General features: G+C 39.2%; 2 protein-coding genes across 4 annotated transcripts; one reads left to right on the forward strand and one right to left on the reverse strand.

Annotated features, from left to right (window-relative positions):
* The first annotated feature begins 1,457 nt into the window (after positions 1-1,457).
* LOC126378961 (serine hydrolase-like protein) lies at positions 1,458-11,374 on the forward strand. Of its 2 annotated transcripts, XM_050027513.1 has the most exons (7): positions 1,458-1,657; positions 4,290-4,383; positions 6,146-6,902; positions 7,851-8,012; positions 8,137-8,244; positions 9,520-9,796; positions 10,363-11,374. In XM_050027513.1, the coding sequence occupies exons 3-7, from the start codon at positions 6,848-6,850 to the stop codon at positions 10,655-10,657; spliced, it is 897 nt and encodes a 298-aa protein (XP_049883470.1). In that variant the 5' UTR covers positions 1,458-1,657; positions 4,290-4,383; positions 6,146-6,847; the 3' UTR covers positions 10,658-11,374. The 2 variants fall into 2 exon arrangements, with proteins under 2 accessions (XP_049883470.1, XP_049883471.1); XM_050027514.1 differs by lacking the exon at positions 4,290-4,383.
* On the reverse strand, positions 11,117-19,614 carry LOC126378955 (serine hydrolase-like protein). 2 transcript variants are annotated; one of them, XM_050027506.1, is made up of 8 exons: positions 19,481-19,614; positions 17,084-17,154; positions 16,244-16,375; positions 15,772-15,909; positions 15,081-15,183; positions 14,077-14,170; positions 13,236-13,333; positions 11,117-12,680 (listed from the first exon to the last, which is right to left on the reverse strand). In XM_050027506.1, exons 2-8 carry the CDS (start codon positions 17,148-17,150, stop codon positions 12,389-12,391), a joined length of 924 nt encoding a protein of 307 aa, XP_049883463.1. In that variant the 5' UTR covers positions 17,151-17,154; positions 19,481-19,614; the 3' UTR covers positions 11,117-12,388. The 2 variants fall into 2 exon arrangements, with proteins under 2 accessions (XP_049883463.1, XP_049883462.1); XM_050027505.1 differs by lacking the exon at positions 19,481-19,614 and adding an exon at positions 18,805-18,947.
* Between the last annotated feature and the right edge of the window lie 1,445 nt (positions 19,615-21,059).

Below are 21,059 nucleotides of genomic sequence, written 5' to 3' on the forward strand. Positions count from 1 at the left end.
AGAGGAAAAGTATTTGAAATAATTAATCCACCCTAGTGGGTCGATAGCGATAAGCGCTGATTGAGGGAAATCGTCGACCACGCCGGGGGGGTCGGTATCGGGGTCCTGAAGTGTTTGGTGTCGCGAGCTGATTGGCTGCCGCTATGGCTAATTGTAGATTTGCCGCAGATGGCATTTACTACTTGGGTGGAGGTTAGAAATGCTCTAGCGTGCCAAAGGCCCTATGAGAACTGTCGCCGGTTCAACCCCACTCTCTTTCACTACTACTCCTGCAAACAGATAACTACGATAGCTCTACTGCTTCTCAAATTCCACAGCCACTTTACCGGCAATATATTTTATGTGATAGGCTGCAATTTCATCATTACTTTCCGTAAACTACTGCATACAAAAGTATTTTTTCGATAAATAGCCGATTATATATTTCGATACATACCAACGTTTTTAGCTCTCCTGTGATAAATGCAAATATTATATTGCAGTACTTACACTTATTGCTTTTTAGAATGAATTGTAACCACGTGGCTTTTTAACACTTTTAAGGACAAAACGTCTATAGACGTTCCGATTCCAAGGTGTCATACCACCTATTATGAACCATCAATGACCCACGGTCTCTGTCCGTGAAAGGGTTAAATCTGTGGATCTGCCCACCGCGCTAGGAAGTACTGGCGTGAATCGATGACGTAAATAGCTTTCTGAGCCCTAACGCTGTTGTATAGAAGTGAAATCAGAAAACCGGTTGATTGCAGAATAACGCTTGTTTACGAATCCACACTAGTGTTGGGAAAACATTATCGATTTCATAGATTTATTGTAAAAACCACGTGTTTCGTGAGGGAACCCACATCGCCGAGAAATGCCCAGTTGGTGGAACGCTTGCCTCTCAATTTGAGGTCGCAGGTTCGAATCCAGCTCAGGCCTAAACTAATGATTGTCGAATTTGTTTTCGAATTCATAATTGGTTCATCAATGTTTATTAAGTGCTCTGCGGTGAAGGAAAACATCGTGAAGAAACCCACATTCTTGAGAAATGCATTTTCGGAGGTACGTACCTAGTCTGTATTGGGCTGGTTTTCCCTTCACGGATTGCAAGGTTTGACAGGCAGTCGCTTCTGTAAAAACCGGACCTGTCAAATCTTCAGGTTAGGTAAGCGGACCCTGTGAACACGGAATACAAACCCTTCCCTTAAGTGATTTTGTGTTTTGACGTTTAGTAAAAAAATAACTGTTTTAACTACTTGGAAACAACTCTATTTGAATATACTGCGACATAATTTACTGTTTTTATATATTATCTGATATAAACTTACATAATCAGCTTATGAGTTTCGATCATAATAATTATCTTGTATTAAGCAAATTATTATTTTTTTGTAATAATTACTTACACAATTATTTCTTTATCGATATCACATCTTATCGGTCACGTCACTACAGTAAAGGTCCAAATGCTATCTTGTCGTCAGTGTTTGTTTACTTATCGACATAACAACACTAGCGAATGAGTTATAAATATTATTGATATTGAAACAACAAAACAGTTGTAATTATTAGTGTCGATGTGAATGAGTTTACTTACTTGGTTTACACCAGTAGTGGTGGGTGGAAAGAATAATTGGAAAGTAAAATAAAATGACGAATATATACCTAAGTGGTAAGTACTTACTTAACTTTATTTATTTATTAAATAGTTTATTTGTAAAGACAGATTTTTGATTAATTCTTTCAAATATAAGTATAATTCAAAAATATTTATTTTTCAAAATTTGCTTACAAAGTTAGCGTTTTTTGAACGTCAAAAAATTAAATTACATATTATGTAACTAGCTGTAAAACTACTACCACATCGGAATCTGTAACGCTGAGGGAAAGACGTGGCCAGAAAACCTCCCAGCACAGGGCCCTAGTCCTACTGTTTCATGTTTTCCTTTCTTTCCTTTTTTTTTAAATCGTATCGTATCAGATGACGCCCGGAGTCGAGGTTTGCACCCAACAGGCAGCCTGTTATCTTAAATTTACTACCGGGTGAGAGCCTTCAGCGCTCCCCATTTGTCCGGCCAAGTAGTTAATGCCATCAACAATAAGTCACGGCAAAAAAATGAGAATTGTCCGTAAAACCCTCGGACGTCTAATTGGTTAGAGCGTTAGGCTCACGATCTGGAGGTCTGGGTTCAAATCCCGATGGAGACATTTTCGAAATCACTAAGTATATAAGAACTGTTCTTTGTTTGGTAATGACATTGTAGGCTTGTATCACTTAATTGTCCGAAAAGTAAGATGATTCCGTGCTTCGGATCGCACGTTAAGCCGTTGGTGCCGACTATTAGCCTTAAAACCTCCACCAACCCCGCATTGGAGCAGTATGCTCCATACCTCCTCCGGTTGATTGAGGGGAGGCGTTCTGTGGATTTATAGACTGTTTATGTTATGTTAATTCATCATCATCAGCCCATTAACGCCCCACTGCTGGGGCACGGGCCTTCCCTATGGATGGATAGGGAGATCGGGCGTTAAACCATCACGCGGGCGCAGCGCGGATTGGTGGTTATTAACGACTGCTAATGCAGCCGGGACCAACGGCTTAACGTGCCTTCCGAAGCACGGAGGAGCTCGAGATGAAAACTTTTTTTTTGTGGTCACCCATCCTATGACCGGCCTTTGCGAAAGTTGCTTAACTTCAACAATCGCAGACCGAGCGCGTTAACCGCTGCGCCACCGAGCTCCTCTATTTCTTCAATATTATTAACTAAATAATTAAGTTTTCTTTGGAAATATAAGTAAGCAAAACAAAAAGTATAACTCAAGGATATTCGCCAAATCCCGTCAATCTCGAATGGGATCTCGTCATATTATTATTATTATTATTAGCCTATATGATCCCACTGCTGAGCAAAGGCCTCCCCATATTTTTCCAAGTATCCCGGTTCTGTGCGAGCTCTATCCAGTCTATTCGATAACCGTCGAGATCATCGCGCCATCGTTTCCGGGGTCTACCACGTCTACGGTGTCCGTCCTGTGGTACCCAGTGCGTGATGATCTTTGCCCATCGTTCCGGATGCATGCGGCACACGTGTCCAGCCCAGTCCCACTTTAGCCTGGCGGTCTTCCTGCCAACATCAGCTATACCGGTTTTTGAGCGCAGCACAGTGTTTTTAACTCGATCAATTCGTTTTACACCTAGTAAAACGTCATATTATGCTTCGGGATTGATCTCGAAAAATTTTACAAGATCTCGCGAGATCGAGATTACATTGCCTACTTGAGTCACATAAAAAAACGGCATTGGAGTGGTAATAATTGACCTTTAACGAGTTTACGTAGTTACCTGTAATTGATAGATAATTATGGAATCATTTCATCTAGTTAGTTAGTTAGTTAGTGGGCTCTGTTTTCCGCATTTAGACTCTAAGATGGCCCATTGTACCAACCTAACTCCTTCCGGAAGTTCAGAAGCCGTAATCACTTTGTGAGACTGTCCTTTGTTTGGTATGGACTTTTCAGGCTTGAATCACCTGATTGTCTGAAAAAGTAAGATGATTCCGTGCTTCGGAGGACACGTTAAGCTGTTGGTCCCGGCTATTAGCCGTAAAAACACCTTCACCAACCCGCAGTGGAGCAGCGTGGTGGAGTATGCTCCATACCTCCTCCGGTTGATTGAGGGGAGGCTTGTGCCCAGCAGTGGGACGTATATAGGCTGTTTATGTTATGTACATAAGCAAGATCACGGCTATTTCCCCTTGGGGTAAATAAGACCACGGATTTCCACTGATTATTTTTATTATAATTATTTTCATCCCGTGCCGCTATGCTAGCTTTATTATGGATAAGGCGTGGATGGCATTCACTACTTGTCCGGACAAATGTGTCATTGTCTCTGTGGTCTTCTTCTGTCGTGTGGGTTGAGGATTACCAACCCCCACCCTGGTTTCAGGGTTACTATTGAGCCGCCAAAGGCATGACATGCCTCATGTAACGAATCACTTTAAGACAATCAATGTTAAACGCTCAAATTACTGGACCACGAAGGCTAATAGCTGGCACCAACGGCTTAACGTGCGATCCGAAACACGGAATCATCTTACTTTTTCGGACAATCAAGTGATACAAGCCTGTAATGTCCTAACCAAACTAGAGATCACAAAGTGATTTTTGTGATACATCCCCGCCGGGATTTCAACCCGGGATCTCCGGCTCGTGAGCCCAACGCGCAAACCACTGGACTACGGAGGCTGTCTGAGGTTATCTGTCTTGAGTATGTATTTATAATAATATTATTATTTTTGCAGATGCAACTTATGTAAATAATATTGGATTAAAAGGACTTCAAGAGCTGTTTACTGACTTCGATACCTGGGTTCTTAAATACACAGCGATGGACCGGTTAGTTATCATCATCGTCACCCTAGCATTATCCCGTTCTTCACAGGGTACGCTTACCTAACCTGGACATTTGTCAGGTCCGGTTTTTTACAGAAGCGACTGCCTGTCTGACCTTCTAACCCGCGAAGGGAAAACCAGCCCAATACAGGTTAGGTCGCATACCTCCGACAATGTATTTCTCGGGGTGGGTTTCCTCACGATGTTTTCCTTCACCGCTGAGCACGTGATAATCATTTATGATCCAAACATGAATTCGAAAACAAATTCGGCTATCATTGGTTTAGGCCTGTGCTGGATTCGAACCTGCGACCTCAAAGTAGGTAAGAGACAAGCGTTCTAGCAACAGGGCTACGACGGCTTATGGAAAGGTTAGTTATAATATTCTTTATTTAAATTTTCCTATTAACAGAACCGAATAGATCATAACATACATACATACATAAACTCACTCCCGTAATCCCTAATGGGGTGGGCAGAGCCACAAGTAATCAAAGACAACTTGCAGCCACTGTTGATACGAAGTCTAAAGATGGATATGATGAACCTTATGGTGATAAGGGATCAGCCTATCGCCCATAACATTAGTCCATCATGTTAGAGAACACAATCCCTCTGTCGGTTTTTACGACATGCCCGGGAAGAGAAGCAGTTGAACGTGTTCTATGTTTTTTTTTTATTTTTTTTAATTTTTAATAGATCATAAATGATTAACAATTACCTTTTTTTTGACGTGACTTATTGTATATTTATCGCAAATGGCATTAACTACTTGGCCGGACAAATGGGGAGCGCTGAGGGCTCTCACCCGGTACAAATTTAAGACAACAGACCTGGGTGCCCAGTTGGACGCGAATCTCCGCTTAGAGAGTCGTCTGAGAAGATAATATTTGAAAGAGTTAATAACCACTGAATGAAGGAAATCATCGACCACGCCGGCGTGGTCAAGTCGTAAATTAATGATGATTATGAATGTTTAATACTAATCTGATCTAATCTGAACCAGCGTGCGTGCATGAAACATTTGATAAATTCAAATTCAAAAATATCTGTATTCAGTAGGTAACATAGTTACACTTTGAATCGTCAATTTTTACATAACGAACGTCTCATCCGCCTAAAACTACTGCAGCTTCTAACAACCTGTATAGCCGGGGAAAAGAAGCTGCTAGAAACACCTCGGCACAGGGCCCTAGACGTTCTTTAAAAAAAATATATGGAGAAATCAAGATAGAAGTGTCTCAGAATTGAAGCAAAGTGAATTCCATAGTCTCTGCTTACCCCCGATGGGAAATAGGCGTGAGTTTATGTATGTGTATGTTTTTTTTTTTTTTTGTTTTTGTTTTCCCCGAAGGGTAAGGCAAAGGGAACTATGCCCATACAGCCATGTCTGACGTATTTTTTTTTCTTGATGATTAATGAAATGATGAAAGGTGATGATGATGAAACCTAAGCCCCCACCCTCGGAGTAGACTCCTACTCCGAACCCCAAACGAATTAACTCAAAAGTCCGCATAAACTTTTGAGTTATGAAGCGGCTTCCTGACACGAAGCGAAAATAGGCAGATACACTTTGTTCATTGAATACTCCAATATAATAACACTCGCGAATGTCTTCCGACTAACTTAATGCGATCATTAACCACAAAACACCACTTCGTATTAATTATTTAGATTATTCAATGAAGAAAGCAACTGTCCCGTTCCCGTTTCCCGCCAAAAAGCCGTATGTGTATGTATTAAGTTGATTGTTTTTTTTTTTCAGATCGCTGTCAGATTCCGGTGTTATGAACATACAGTCAATAATATCTAGAAAACTGAAGAGGCAGTGTGAAAATGAAGAAAATATAAAACAAATCGAGATACCTTTAGAAGATTTATACGTACAAGGATTTATGGAAATACGCAGAAAAAATAAATTCAGTCCCAGAGAAAAACACAATTTGTATAAAAATTATGACGATTTTTTCGTAGATTACGTAATTTTTCGACTTAAAAGCGATAATAAATGTCTTCAATATATTAAATCCAAACTTTAAAAGGAGTTTTTGTATAATTTCCCCTATTTTAAGTAGGTCATACCTTCAAATGGAAAGTTTAAAACTTTCGAATACATTTTTGGCGCCAACTGAATTATTAATTCGTTTCATTTTACGTAATACGTATTTAAAACCTATAACGTAAAACCTGTAACGATTATAATGTGCATTGTAACTCTACTAGTCGTTTTATTTTAAAGTATTAGATAAAGTTATTAAATAAATGAATAAATATAATTTTCTTTTGAAATCATTTCAATACGTTTACGACAAGGCTGTATAGTATTATGTACTGTTGCAAATCACATTAAAACTATACTATCAAAATCATCTGATTGTCAAATAGTGAATTTCGAGGTTATATTATGAAATAGATTTTAATACCTACTTCTTAATAGTTTTCTTAGAACAAATTACAGTAAATAATAATGAAAGAAGTTTTAAAAGAATGGTTTATGCAAGCGCCGTGGGGAAAACTGGCATGTAAGTATTAAAAACTTATAATACTACAGTTACGTTCACGAATACAAAGTCCAATTTGATTTAATTACTTCTGGACACTTATAAGTACAGGAAACTAGTTACAAACATTCCTAAGTCTACATATATATGATCTATAAAATAGTTAGCAGAAATAAACATTACCGGAAAAAAACTTGCAGCCTCTTTTGATGTATATTCAGAACTCTAAAATGTATTATGTAAAAGTAATTAAATCACCTTAGCATGGTAATAATATTAAGATAAGTTAAGATATTTTATTGTGTATAAATTAATTTAGAAAGACACGTAATTTTACACATTTTTTTTTTAACTTATAATTTGCCAACTCAGTATTTATTTATACATGTAATACATATTACTAAGTTTACAACATTATTCCGAATTTATTCGAACCCTGGACATTTTGTAATAAAAAAATATGATTTTTTAATTCACTGTTGTTCTTTAAATAAATACTAAGGAGTATTTCTAAAAAAGTGTACTAACCGTGTTGTAAATACATTATATTTTCGTTCCCTCAAATTAAAATACTATGGCTGTGTAAATATAGTATTAAAAAACTTTATTTACACCATAAACAAAATAGTTACTTACAGAACAAAAATGGACTTATCACACAAAACAAACATAAAATTAAAACAAATACACGAAAGCACCTATGAGGCTGGCATGATCACACAGGGTGGTCAAAGCCTCGTTAAAAATAAGAATAAAAAAAAAACAAATACACAAAACTCAAAATAAAACAAATTTTACACATTATAAAGTGCAATATCAGTTTTACTGTGTCCTTACACACTGTTTTTTATGACAAGATGCGCCACAGACACTTTTTTACGGAGATTTCTTTTTTTTTTGAGTTGGTCTATTTGCTATATGAGTTCTATGGTTAGGTATATTATTCTTTTTTAACTTTTCTCATTCCAGTGATTTCCTGGGGTTCACCAGTTGGAGAGCCAGTACTGTTAGTCCACGGACGGCAGGACAGTGCAGCGACATTCGTCCCACTGTTGGGACTTTTGCCCAATGAGTACCACTATGTGGCGTTTGATCTGCCCGGTCACGGAAAATCTGACCCGTTTCCTGTAGGTTCGTTGTTTTTTGAACTCAAATCCATATTTTTTTTAATAAACTAAATTAAATCCTTGACCTTTACCATATATTGTTGGAATGTACCCGGAATTCAGATGTGTCATCATATTTTTTATTTCAGGAGTAATGCTGTCGAGGTTTCATTTCGTGATCGCTTTGGACGTGGTAGTGAAGCATTTACAGTGGAAAAGCTTTGTGTATTTATCACATTCAATGGGAGGAGAGATTGGTAAGGAATAAGTTATAAAATAACAGCCTCCATGGTCTAGTGGTTAGAGTGCTAGGCTCACGATCTGGAGGTCCTGGTTCGATTCCCGATGGGGACATTGTCGAAATCACTTTGTGAGACTGTCCTTTGTTTGGTAAGGACTTTTCAGGCTTGAATCACCTGATTGTCCGAAAAAGTAAGATGATTCCGTGCTTCGGAGGGCACGTTAAGCCGTTGGTCCCGGCTATAAGCCGTAAAAACACCTCCACCAACCCGCATTGGAGCAGCGTGGTGGAGTATGCTCCATACCCCCTCCGGTTGGTTGAGGAGAGGCCTGTGCCCAGCAGTGGGACGTATATAGGCTGTTTATGTGAGGTATAAAAATGAAAAGGTCTGTGATTTCTTTTGCAGATATTATTTTAAACTCATACCTATTTCCCACCGAAAATTTCGGGATCTCGCAGGATTGATATTTCCAATCCCGCGGGATCTCGAATTTGCGATCGATTTTATATGTATAAAGAAAGATGTTTAAGAATAAGAATAAAATAAATTTATTGCCAGTAACAATTTACATTTACTATAAGAACAAGGTAATTATGAATATTACGAATACGGGCAAAAGGATGGCTCAGCTTGTTCTTATCATCATCATCAGCCCATTAACGTCCCCACTGCTGGGGCATGGGCCTTCCCTATGGATGGACAGGGAGATCGGGCCTTAAACCATCACGCGGGCCCAGTGCGGATTGATGGTTATTAACGACTGCTAATGCAGCCGGGACCAACGGCTTAACGTACCTTCCGAAGCACGGAGGAGCTCGAGATGAAAACTTTTGTTTTTTTTGTGGTCACCCATCCTATGACCGGCCTTTGCGAAAGTTGCTTAACTTCAACAATCGCAGACCGAGCGCGTTTACCGCTGCGCCACCGAGCTCCTCTTGTTCTTATAGCAAATGTAAATTGTTACTGGCAATAAATTTATTTTATTCTTATTCTTAAATATCTATACATATTTGTTAATTTAAAACATAGAACACGTTCAGCTGCTTGTCTTCCCGGGCATGTCGTAAAAACCGACAGAGGGATTGTGTCCTCTAACATGATGGACTAATGTTATGGGCGATAGGGTGATCCCTTATCACCATAAGGTTCATCATATCCAGCTTACATCGTATCAACAGTGGCTGCAAGTTGTCTTTGATTACTTGCGGCTCTGCCCACCCCATTAGGGATTACGGGCGTGAGTTTATGTATGTGTGTATGTATTTGTTAATTTTATTTTGTTTTTTGCAGGACTTTACTACAACGCTGTCCGCCCGAACCATATAACTAAGTTTCTATTCTTGGACATTGGTCCTGCTCTCCAGAATTTAATATACAAACCTTATCAATCGTTTTACACAATTTATGACAAGTATTACAGTAACTATAATAGTATGAACAATGATGACAGGGTTTATAGCAAGAGAAAAGCGTTAGATGCTGTTCTTAAGGCTCGGGGGTTGACTGAGGACCTCGCGGAGTTGGTATTGTCAAGGAATCTACGGGAAATCGGACAGGATGTATATAGGTAGGTCACATAACGTAAACGGCCTATACAGGGTGTTAGTGACATCGTAACGAATACTGAGGGGGATGATTCAGACCATGATTCTGAGTTGATATCAAGTGGAATTCTTTGTCGGAATTCATGAAAATTTAACTTTTGCGGTCACTAACACCTAACACCCATACGAACTCTTACTTATGGCTACCTGTATATATTTGTAGGAGGTGTAAGTGATATCGTAACGAATACTGGGGGATGGTTCAGCTCATTATTCTGAATTAATATCAAATGTAATGTTCCATTGCAAAAAAAAAAAATAATTTCATATAATTAAAAAACAAAACAAAATATCATGACGCGATGTCACTAACACCCTGATCCGTGCTTCGGAAGGCACGTTAAGCCGTTGGTCCCGGTTACTATTTACTGATTTAAGTGAGTAATCGTTGCATGAGCCATGTCAGGGGCCTTTGGCGTCTCAATCATAACCCTGACACCAGGGTTGATGAGATTGGTATTCTACCTCGCAACCCTTACGATAAGAAGAAGACTAACATCCTGTAAGTATTGTTTTTTTCTTTTTTCAGATTGTCATGGGATAAACGCCTTAAGAACCTCACACATTTGAATCTACCGAACGAATTTTGTTTAAAACTGTACACGAATATACCTCCTACGCTTTTTGTGGAAGCGACATCTAGTGTCAAGAAGCACGCATCTTTAGAAGTCGGCAGAATGATCGAGGAAATGAGAAAAAAAGTAAAAAATTTCGAATATAGAATCGTCGAGGGCACACATGACGTTCATTTGACCAATCCTGAGCGAATAGCGAGTGACGTCACCGCTTTTTTGAAAAGAGAATTCGCTGTATCGAAACTGTGATAACATATTTAAATAGTGAATAAAACCAGCCAAGTGCTAGTTGGACTTACGCACGAAGGGTTCCGTACCATTAGGTAAACAAAAATACGTATAAAATTTCGTTTTTAGTACGGGAGACCGCTTAAATATGTATTTTATTTTGTTTTTAGTATTTTTTGTTATAACGACAACAAAAATACATACTTAATTTATGAAAATTTCACCTGTCTAGCTACCGCGGTTCTTGTGATACAGCCTGGTGACAGACGGACGGACAGACAGACAGCGAAGTCTTAGTAAATAGGGGTCCCGTTTTTACCCTTTCGGTACGACGCCCTGAGAAATAATAAATGGATCTGAATTGAGCAATATCGGAGGCCTATGGCGGCTCAATAGTAACCCTGATACCTGGGTTGATGAGGTTGGTCATCCGCCTCAAACCCACATGAGAGAAGGATCTTAATTTGAAAGAACTTCGACTTCTCGAAAATCAAATCAAATATACTTGATAACACATGAATACAGTACAATTTGGGCGGCCTTATTGCTCTAGAGCAATTTCTTCCAGGCAACCAACAAAAGGAAACAAACATTTACAAATTGGAACCATTACACACATTATTATACACACACACACACACACACATTATTATTATTTATTTTTTACATTTGAAAATCTGCAACCTTGGAGCGAATACTTAGGTATATTTACTCCAAATAAAAAACTTATTTACGAAACATTTTTTTTTAATTTATTTTTTCGGGCTTTGAACCACCGACTCATTAGTCGGAATTCATGTTTGGATCATACATAATTGATATCACGTGGTTTCCAAGATTTGTGCCCGGTTGATGGCTCGCCCCTATTACATGGGAGTTAAACATAGCTGCCTAGGAGTATAATGGTGCTAATTCCTATAAATACCATCTAATTTTATTATAAGTTATTTCTGTCATTTTCTTATCCGCCGAAAAGGAAAGGGACGGGTAATCGACAAGCATAAATTTTATGAAACACACGTCAATTTTAAGCACAAATCTAAAACAACCGTCTAAAAATTTTACATTGGCCAATAACCCGACAGTATTAAGTTGACAGCACACGTCAAACGGTTTGCATACACCGAGATACCTTTTAATTCGCCCGGGTTATTCATTCATTTACTCATTCTTCCTAAAATTAAGAGCTGTCAATCATCCGTCCCTTTCCTTTTCGGCGGGTAAGAAAATGACAGGTATAACTTAAAGTAAAATTAGGAGGTGTCTGCAGGAATCGGGGCCAATGGCTGTATAATACTATACTGTGAATGTGGTCACCCGGATCAAACCATATCTCACATAGTGAACGAGTGCCCTCTTCACCGGTTGCCAGGTGGCATAGCCGGGCTGCATTGTGTGACGGATGCGGCAGAGACTTGGTTAGGGGAGCTTAAGCTGGATATATGATCCACGCAGGATATTTTATTTTTGTCAGCCATACCCAATAATAAAGGCAAAGGCCGGTCATAGGATGGGTGACCACAAAAAAAAAGTTTTCATCTCGAGCTCCTCCGTGCTTCGGAAGGCACGTTAAGCCGTTGGTCCCGGCTGCATTAGCAGTCGTTAATAACCGTCAATCCGCACTGGGCCCGCGTGATGGTTTAAGGCCCGATCTCCCTATCCATCCATAGGGAAGGCCCGTGCCCCAGCAGTGGGGACGTTAATGGGCTGATGATGATGATGACCCAATAATAATAATACTATACAATGCCGTTATAATTTAGCCTTAACCTCAAGTAGAAACTTGGCAACATCGTCTACTAATAATTCTGGATTATTTATATGGACGTCGTGCCCACCAGTAACCACTTTGACTGTGTAGTTTTTATTTGGCCAAGCCCCAGGGTCTTGGACGAAGGGAGTGTCGTGGTATGCGCCAAGCTCGATCAGGACACTCGATAGTATGGTTAAGGTTGGCGTGGATACTGAAGTGTAGAGGTCCTTCATGTATTCTGGACTTAGAGGCAGTAAGGTTATCTTCTTCTGACGCTGGTCGTATGTGAATCTGGAAGAGAAGGGTGTACAGGGTGTTAGTGGCATCGTAATAGAACTTCGAGGGATGATTCAGAACATGATTCTGAGTTGATAACATAACATAGACAGCCTATATACGTCCCACTGCTGGGCACAGGCCCCTCAATCAACCGGAGGGGGTATGAAGCATACTCCACCACGCTGCTCCACTGCGGGTTGGTGGAGGTGTTTCTACGGCTCATAGCCGGCACAGAATTATCTTACTTTTTCGGATAATCAGGTGATTCAATAATATGGAACAGAAAATAATATTAAAAATAGTTTATGGCAGTAACATTTGGTACATAGCATTAAGTAAGGGTTGGAATCTGCTTTTCACCAGGCATATGCTTGTATTAGGAGACTCCGCTCTACCATAAAAGTTTTATATTTGTACCTACAATTTCATAAATGCGTGCGTGCGTGTGTGTGTGTGTGTGTGTGTGCGTGCGAGCGTGTGTGTGTGTGTGTGTGTGTGTGTGCGTGCGTGCCAGTGTGTGTGTGTGAAAAACACCCTTACTTAAAAGATAAGATGAACAGAGCATACCTGAACAGGCCATCTTCTGCGGGCTCCAGAGACCTCTCCAACACGTGATCAGCACCCTCTTTGGTCAATCCTCGGAAGTTCATCATCAAATCCAGAGCCTGGAAAACATTCCTTATTCTATGGTATGGAGCATGGTATAAGAAAACCAGCAGGCTTAGCACCGTAAGCACGCGACTCTTTCTCGCCGCGACAGAGATCATCTGTCTCTTTCTGTGCAATACCGTGAGAGAGTGACGGGTGACGTATGTCGGGGCGAGAAAGAGTCGCGCGCTTACGGTGCTAAGCTCACAAGTATGCTCAAAAGTGACAGCTAGTTAGTATAGCATTTCAAGGTTAGCCCAGCTGACGTAATCCCACACAGCGTTGCCATTTCGTAAAAATTAAATTACCCACGTTGAATGTTTTTCACTGTGACCACCATATATGTGACAAGTAATAGTAATTAAATACATTAGTCAGTAATTCACTTAATTTTCAATAATAAAATTTACGTCCTTGGAATGTTGGAGATAACAATTTAATGGTAACACTTACGTTATCAAGGGCTAGCAATGGCGGCTTGTCATAGGATTGAGCATACCTGTAGGCTCTGCACGGTAACCGCACCGCGCGCGGCGCCAACAAAGACCTTGGCGCCAATTATATTGAGCGCTTCGACCAATAAGCGATACGAATGCTATCTACGTAGATGGACGTCAAACGGCTATTGGTCGAAGCGCTCTATATAATTCGCGCGGCGCGCGGCACGGTTGTCATGCAGACCCGGCAGGTTTTCTTACACCATAGTGAGGAGTATCCGAAATATACTGTAGTAGCTTTTAAGTATAAAACAATATTCTACCTTTTCATAAGTATACTTCGGCGCAGTTTCAGCCGGCCCGTTGTACTTTCTATGAGTATCTTCCTGATAATAATCGCCGTAGTATGTGTGATACCTGAAATTACAAAATATGGTATTTAACATAAGCTCACGAGTACTTACTAATAATAATTATCATATTAATCTTGAGACTGATAGTAAAATTGTGCCTTGTAATTTTTATCGAGTTGCGTACGGCCATTTTGTTTGCTTTTAAAGTATTAAGTAGGTGTTTTTTCAGGCAGACTTCTCTTCTACTTAGTTTATTTATTTATTATAATATTAGGTATACTATGAGAACAACAAAGATTTTTAATACTAAGTTTTTTACAAAAAAAAATACGAAAAATAAATAATTATGGAAGAATACCGATGATGCCAAGACTAGATCGGAGATTATTAATGTGGGTTCCGTACAATTATTTATAATGGAAGAATAAAGTGATTAAAAGATTTTAAATAATAGTTTTTTTATTATTTATTGATTTATTTATTAAAGTGCATTGATAGCAGTACACACAAACACAAGATAGTATAAAATACACTTAATTTTCGGTATGTTCCAGTGTTTTTCTGTTTGTACCTACTAATTATTTAATATGGTGTTTTAAACCTAAAGTGTGTTCGCAGACAGGTGGGACTCTCCACTGCTGCGCAGGTGGATGAAGCTCCATACTGACTGATAGGACTGATTTGTGCATTATTTTTAGTTACTAACATTAGAGAGTAAGAAAATTGTTACTAACAAACTATGGACACATGTCTGAAAATAAAATAAATAATAATATGGCTTCGGCCCCACGCACGCCTTCCAAAAGTCCGGGACTCCATAGTCCCGAGATATGGAAATGACAAACATAATAATAATAATAAAAAGCCTAGCAAACTGCTAAAAGAGTATTCTTCGACTGGACTACTTAACTGTGCAGTTGTTGCTTTGCCCAGCCCCTAAGGATGCAGCCGTCAGCTTAGATTTAAATACTTACCAATGATTGAAGTTGCGTGGTGCCCATGCATTGTACAGAGGAACCGGATCCAATTCGACGATCCGTGTGATCACTCCCGGGTATGCAATGTCGAAATACTTACCTGAAATGATTGAAATGTCAAAACAACAACTTCACGCCTGTATCCCCGAAAGGGTAGGCAGAGGTGGAATTTCTATTCTATTTTAAGTGTATATGTTATATAGACAATATTTATTTCAAAAAAAGAGATTTACAAAAGTAATCTGTTACAAAAATTGGTTTTACGAGTAACCCACATTTCGGCAGCGATGTTTAAGATCCATGTAATATGTTATTAGTCATTAGAAAGGTAAATAGGTGGGGGGGGGGGGGGCTTAGCATTTGAAATGTTTGTTCTCATTTTTAACATTCATCTCAATAAATTTCAAATCAATATTGCTTTTTCGATGAATGTGTGAGTGAGAGTGAAAACCCACACCTTTTTATAATATTGTTTTGACGTGACTTATTGCGAATGGCATAAACTAGCCGGGAAAATCTTCCACCACTAATACTGAACACACTTCGCTATCGACCATTACAGATGGCGATACGGCTCGCCACCTATCACGTTGGTCTAACAGAAAAGCTCATAACGATGGTTGTACCTCTGCCTACCCCAATTGCGATATAGTCGTGAGCTTATATTATTTAATTATTATAATCTTACCGACGACAGCGCCAAGTGAATGTCCTATATAAATAAAGTGGTCCCAGTTAAAGTGTTTCTTGACAGCTAATACTACCGGTACGTAGTCAGCTGTGGTGTACCGCGCTTGCTTCGGGAATTGCTCCGACTTCCCATTCCCTGGAAACGCAAAACAGTTGCTGTGTTAATAATTACTACCCACAGGCCTCTCCTCAATCATCCGGAGGGGGTATGGAGCATACTCCACGATGCTTCTCCACTGCGGGTTAGTGGAGGTGTTACCAACGGCTTAACGTGCCCTCCGAAAGCACGGAATCATCTTTATTTTTCAATCAGGTGATTCAAGTCTGCAATATCCATACCAAACAAAGAACAGTCTCATAAAGTGATTTCGACAATATCCCCATCGGAAATCGAACCCGGACCTCCAAATCGTGAGCCCAACGCTCTATCCACATACACATACAATAAAACACATTAAAAAAGGCTTGACCTGGTAGTTCAATGCTGACATAGAAAAAAACTTGGGGCAGCAGAGCGACAAGCGGCCGGAAGCCTGAACACACGTCCATCATGCCGTGGCACAGCAGCACCGGGGGTTTGGAGTGATCGCCCCATGTCAACGCTGAGAAAAAACAAAGAAAGATTAAAACTCATTGTGGTCCTTTGGCGGCTCAATAGTAACCCTGACACCAGGGTTGATGGGGTTGGTGCACTATTTCACAACCAACACGACAGAAGAAGAAGACTGTGTTCCTTTGGTTCACTGGTTTGTTTCTCAAACGGGGAGCGGCGGTTCGAACCCGGTTCACCACCTATCACGGTTTTCTTAACAGTTATAAGGAAGCGAAATAATTGGCTTTTGATTGACAAGAATGGAGAATGCTACACCGAGAAGAGCGTGGCTCTTATATTAGTGATGCCCAAGCCAAGGTCTTCTTCAATCGTGTGGGTTGTGAGGTGGATTACCAACCCCTTTAACCCTAGTGTCAGGGTTACTATTGAGCCACCAAAAGCCCCTGACATGGCTTATGTAACGACTACTAACTTACATCAGTAAGTGGTAGCCGGGACCAACGGTTTAACGTGCCTTCCGAAGCACGGATCATCTTTCTTTCGGACAATCAGGTGATCAGCCTTGTAATGCCCTATAACCAAACTAGGTATGACAAAGTGATTCTCGTGATGTGTCCCCACCCGGGACCTCCGGATCGTGAACCCAACGCTCAAACCACACAGGCTGTTGAATATTAACCTTTATTACTGTGTATTTTATTAATAAAATTGTAAGTGTACAAAAAAATCCTGAATCATCACAAAATAATCTGCATACCTGCTATGTTTCCCCACGGCACCTTAATTCTTATTTCTGTCTCAGAAAACTTTATAGTGGACTTCATTATGCTGAAATAAAAAATAAATTAGTTACTAAAAAGATCTATAGGTGCCTTCATTGATACAATTTATTTACTGATGTACGATATTGATAATTAATCAGCCGATAATTAACCGAACCGGAAAAAAATCGAATGGTGAGTGAAAATTTGTTTTACGTATCAAATAACCATAGGGGTTCCTTTTTACTAATTTGGTATGAAACCCTAATCTACCCTAATAATGACAAAAGATAGGGGCTTTTCGGCGGGAAACGGGAACGGGACAGTTGCTTTCTTCATTGAGTAATCTAAATAATTAATACGAAGTGGTGTTTTGTGGTTAATGATCGCATTAAGTTAGTCGGAAGACATTCGCGAGTGTTATTATATTGGAGTATTCAATAAACAAAGTGTATCTGCCTATTTTCGCTTCGTGCCGGGAAGCCGCTTCATAACTCAAAAGTTTATGCGGACTTTTGAGTTAATTCGTTTGGGGTTCGGAGTAGGAGTCTACTCCGAGGGTGGGGGCTTAGGTTTCATCATCATCACCTTTCATCATTTCATTAATCATCAAGAAAAAAAATACGTCAGACATGGCTGTATGGGCATAGTTCCCTTTGCCTTACCCTTCGGGGAAAACCAAAACAAAAAAAAAATGACAAAAGATAACACTTTTGAACAGTGTTGCCAACTTAGTGGATTTTCCACTAGATCTGGTGGTTTAGACATGTGGTTCGGCGAAAAAATATTAGTTTTAGTGGCTAGTGGATTTTTTAGTGGATTAGAGTCCTTCCAATTAGCGGTAAGTGACGAATTTAACCACTAACACAACCGAATATGGTTTATGAGTTACTTGAGCGAAAGAACCAATATAAAGTTTATTTATTAGTACATAATACATACAATAAGTTTCATATTGAGTAAGATCAAGATGCCTAAGCCACAGTACACCCAAAAGTTTCGTGATTGTTGGTTACATGACCCAGTTTTAAGGGATTGGTTGCAAATAGTCGAAAGCACTGGTGATCCAGTTGCTAAGTGCAAATTATATGGTATATTATTAAGGAATCATTATTAATAATAATTGAATAATTTACCGTGTCTCTAGCACGTCTTTACCTATGACGCGGCGCTAAAGAGGGGGAAAAAACATCCCACGATCTGATTGCACTGATTCGGCTTTGGGTTGTCTAGTGATTCTATAGTTTCTGCTTACCCCGGTGGGAAATAGGCGTGAGTTTATGTAAGTATGTATTTTATCTAGTGAAATTCTGGTGGTTCGAGAGACCGCTCAGTTTTAGTGGTTTCTGGTGGTTTGCACGGCCGCATTTGGTGGGCTGGTGAAAATAAAGTTGGCAACACTGCTTTTGAATTGTACACAAATATTTTCGTAGCGTGTATCCGAACGCACGTGTTATTAAAATTTTGATCAAGGTCGACTGGAAAAGGAATAACCTAACCAAAAAAGTATGCATATTAATTTATAATATTTATCTAGAAAAATAATTGGTAATATCTTAAATAGATACTTAATGCTCAATGCAGGAGTATTAAAATGTATAAATTAGTTAATTTTAAGCATGCATCTACATTGGATTCAATACAATTAAACCGATAAGGACAAAATGATTAAATTAAAACTACAAACACGAAAAAGATAAACAGCTGACTGTCTTACCCTTTGGAAGTAAATCACATACTGAATAATTTGATAATGACGTTTGACAATATGGATAAAAACATTATTTTCTTATCATTTAGCGTTTATGCAGACTGACTCACTATGACCTCGAGAGTAGGGTTCGCCAATAATATTACTACGCAAAGTAGATGATTAAGTAGGTACACAAAGTTACGCCTTTAATCTCTTACGGGGTGGACAGAGCCACAAGAAATCTTGTGATTATTGATAGCATATTTTAACAGTATCTTGGTAAGTATTCCAATTTCGGAGTCTTCAGAGAGATCGATACAATTAAGTACGATAAATTGACCTGTTATTAATGGATTACGATGTTAAACTGATAGTCAAATTTAGCGGCGTGCCGAGTACCATAATGAGTACATATCGAATAAATACATATCCAATAAATACTAAAACTTAGCAATAAGGCCGCCTATTGTACTCATTCTATTTCTCTTTTGTTTTGTATTTTGTTTTTTCCTGTTTGAGCAATAAAATATTTGTTATGTTATGTTATGTTATTATGTAGATGGTTAGTCATTATTATAAAGTATAATCATCATCATCATCAGCCGTACGACGCCCACTGCTGGGCATAGGCCTCCCCCAAGGATCTCCACGACGATAAAGTATAATAAGTAATGGTAAATTATTCTATATAACTACTCACCCACAATTAAACTAGTTTTTATGTTGAAAACAATAGCTGTTTACTCGAGAAGTGCGCCTCTCTTGCTTCTCTGTCAAGATCCGACTATAAAAGTTTTTAAACTGTAAATACGTACGAGTAATTATTACTCATTTGCCTTTTTTCGTGTCGGACGGACGGTTTGTTTTGTTTGTTTTCTTGACGTAACTTATTAGACGGTTGCTTTATGTTGGACATCTACATAAGTAACATTAAGTGTTTTTATGACAGCCTCCGTGGTCTAGTGGTTAGAGCGTTAGGCTCACGATCTGGAAGTCCGGGTTCGATTCCCGATGGGGACATTGTCGAAATCACTTTGTGAGACTGTCCTTTGTTTGGTAAGGACTTTTCAGGCTTGAATCACCTGATTGTCCGAAAAAGTAAGATGATTCCGTGCTTCGGAGGGCACGTTAAGCCGTTGGTCCCGGCTATTAGCCGTAAAAACACCTCCACCAACCCGCATTGGAGCAGCGTGGTGGAGTATGCTCCTTACCCCCTCCGGTTGATTGAGGGGAGGCCTGTGCCCAGCAGTGGGACGTAAATAAGCTGTTTATGTAAGTGTTTTTATATTGATATTGTATGATTTTGTTAATATTCTTCGTGTTGTTATACAAATTGGCAAGTTTAATCTTCGATATTTTCGACCTTTGAACGTTACTTGCTTTATAGAGTGCAAAGTCCAAAACGTAATAGGTACTAAACCAATAGATAACAACTGTAGACAATACATAACCACAAGGCCATCCAGGTGCTAATATTCAAGATACCTATTACTACTACTACTATGATGTGGATTGTGAGATGGAGTCCCAACCTCATCAACCCTGGTGTCAGGGTTACTGTTGAACCGCCAAAAGCCCCTGACATGGCCCATGTAACGACTACTTACATCAGTAAGTAGTAACCGGGACCAAAGGCTTAACGTGCGTTCCGAAGCACGGATCATATTACTTTCGGACAATCAGGTGACCAGCCTGTAGTTTCCTAACCAAAGTAGGGACTTCAAAGTAATTTTTGTCATATGACCCCACCGGGAATCGAATCCAGGACTTCCGGATCATGAGCCCAACGCTCAAACCACTGGACCACGGAGGTCGTTAGCGAATGAATGATGATTGATTTAGTTATTGACTCTACTTCTTATATTCAATGGTCCTTGATTCGTGAATGCGTGAATTTATTATTGAACAAAGTCAGGGCAGGTCGTTAGTTTGGTCGACATTTAAATTGCTTGTAAAGACATCAACTAGGTATTATCATTTATTGTTTAAGATAACTTATCATTTGCAAAGCCTCTATCTTCGCAAGTCCTTGGTAATTCTTTGTACTTTGTACCAAGAAAATAATGGTTCCTTAAGCGTTAATAAATTGTGTTCAGATGTTTTAAATTGTTATCCTCACTATGGTGCAATGCACACATAATCAGTTATTTGGCAAATTGTGAGATAATTATCTGATGATAAATTTGACAAGGGTCAATATTAGAAAGACATTCATTATATAAAAAAAAACAATAAGTTTTTAAGGCTGAGGATTTTTTATATTTTTTTTTATGCGAAAC

Source organism: Pectinophora gossypiella, chromosome 27 (assembly GCF_024362695.1).
Source record: "Pectinophora gossypiella chromosome 27, ilPecGoss1.1, whole genome shotgun sequence".
In the NCBI taxonomy this organism is placed as follows: Eukaryota; Metazoa; Arthropoda; class Insecta; order Lepidoptera; family Gelechiidae; genus Pectinophora; species Pectinophora gossypiella.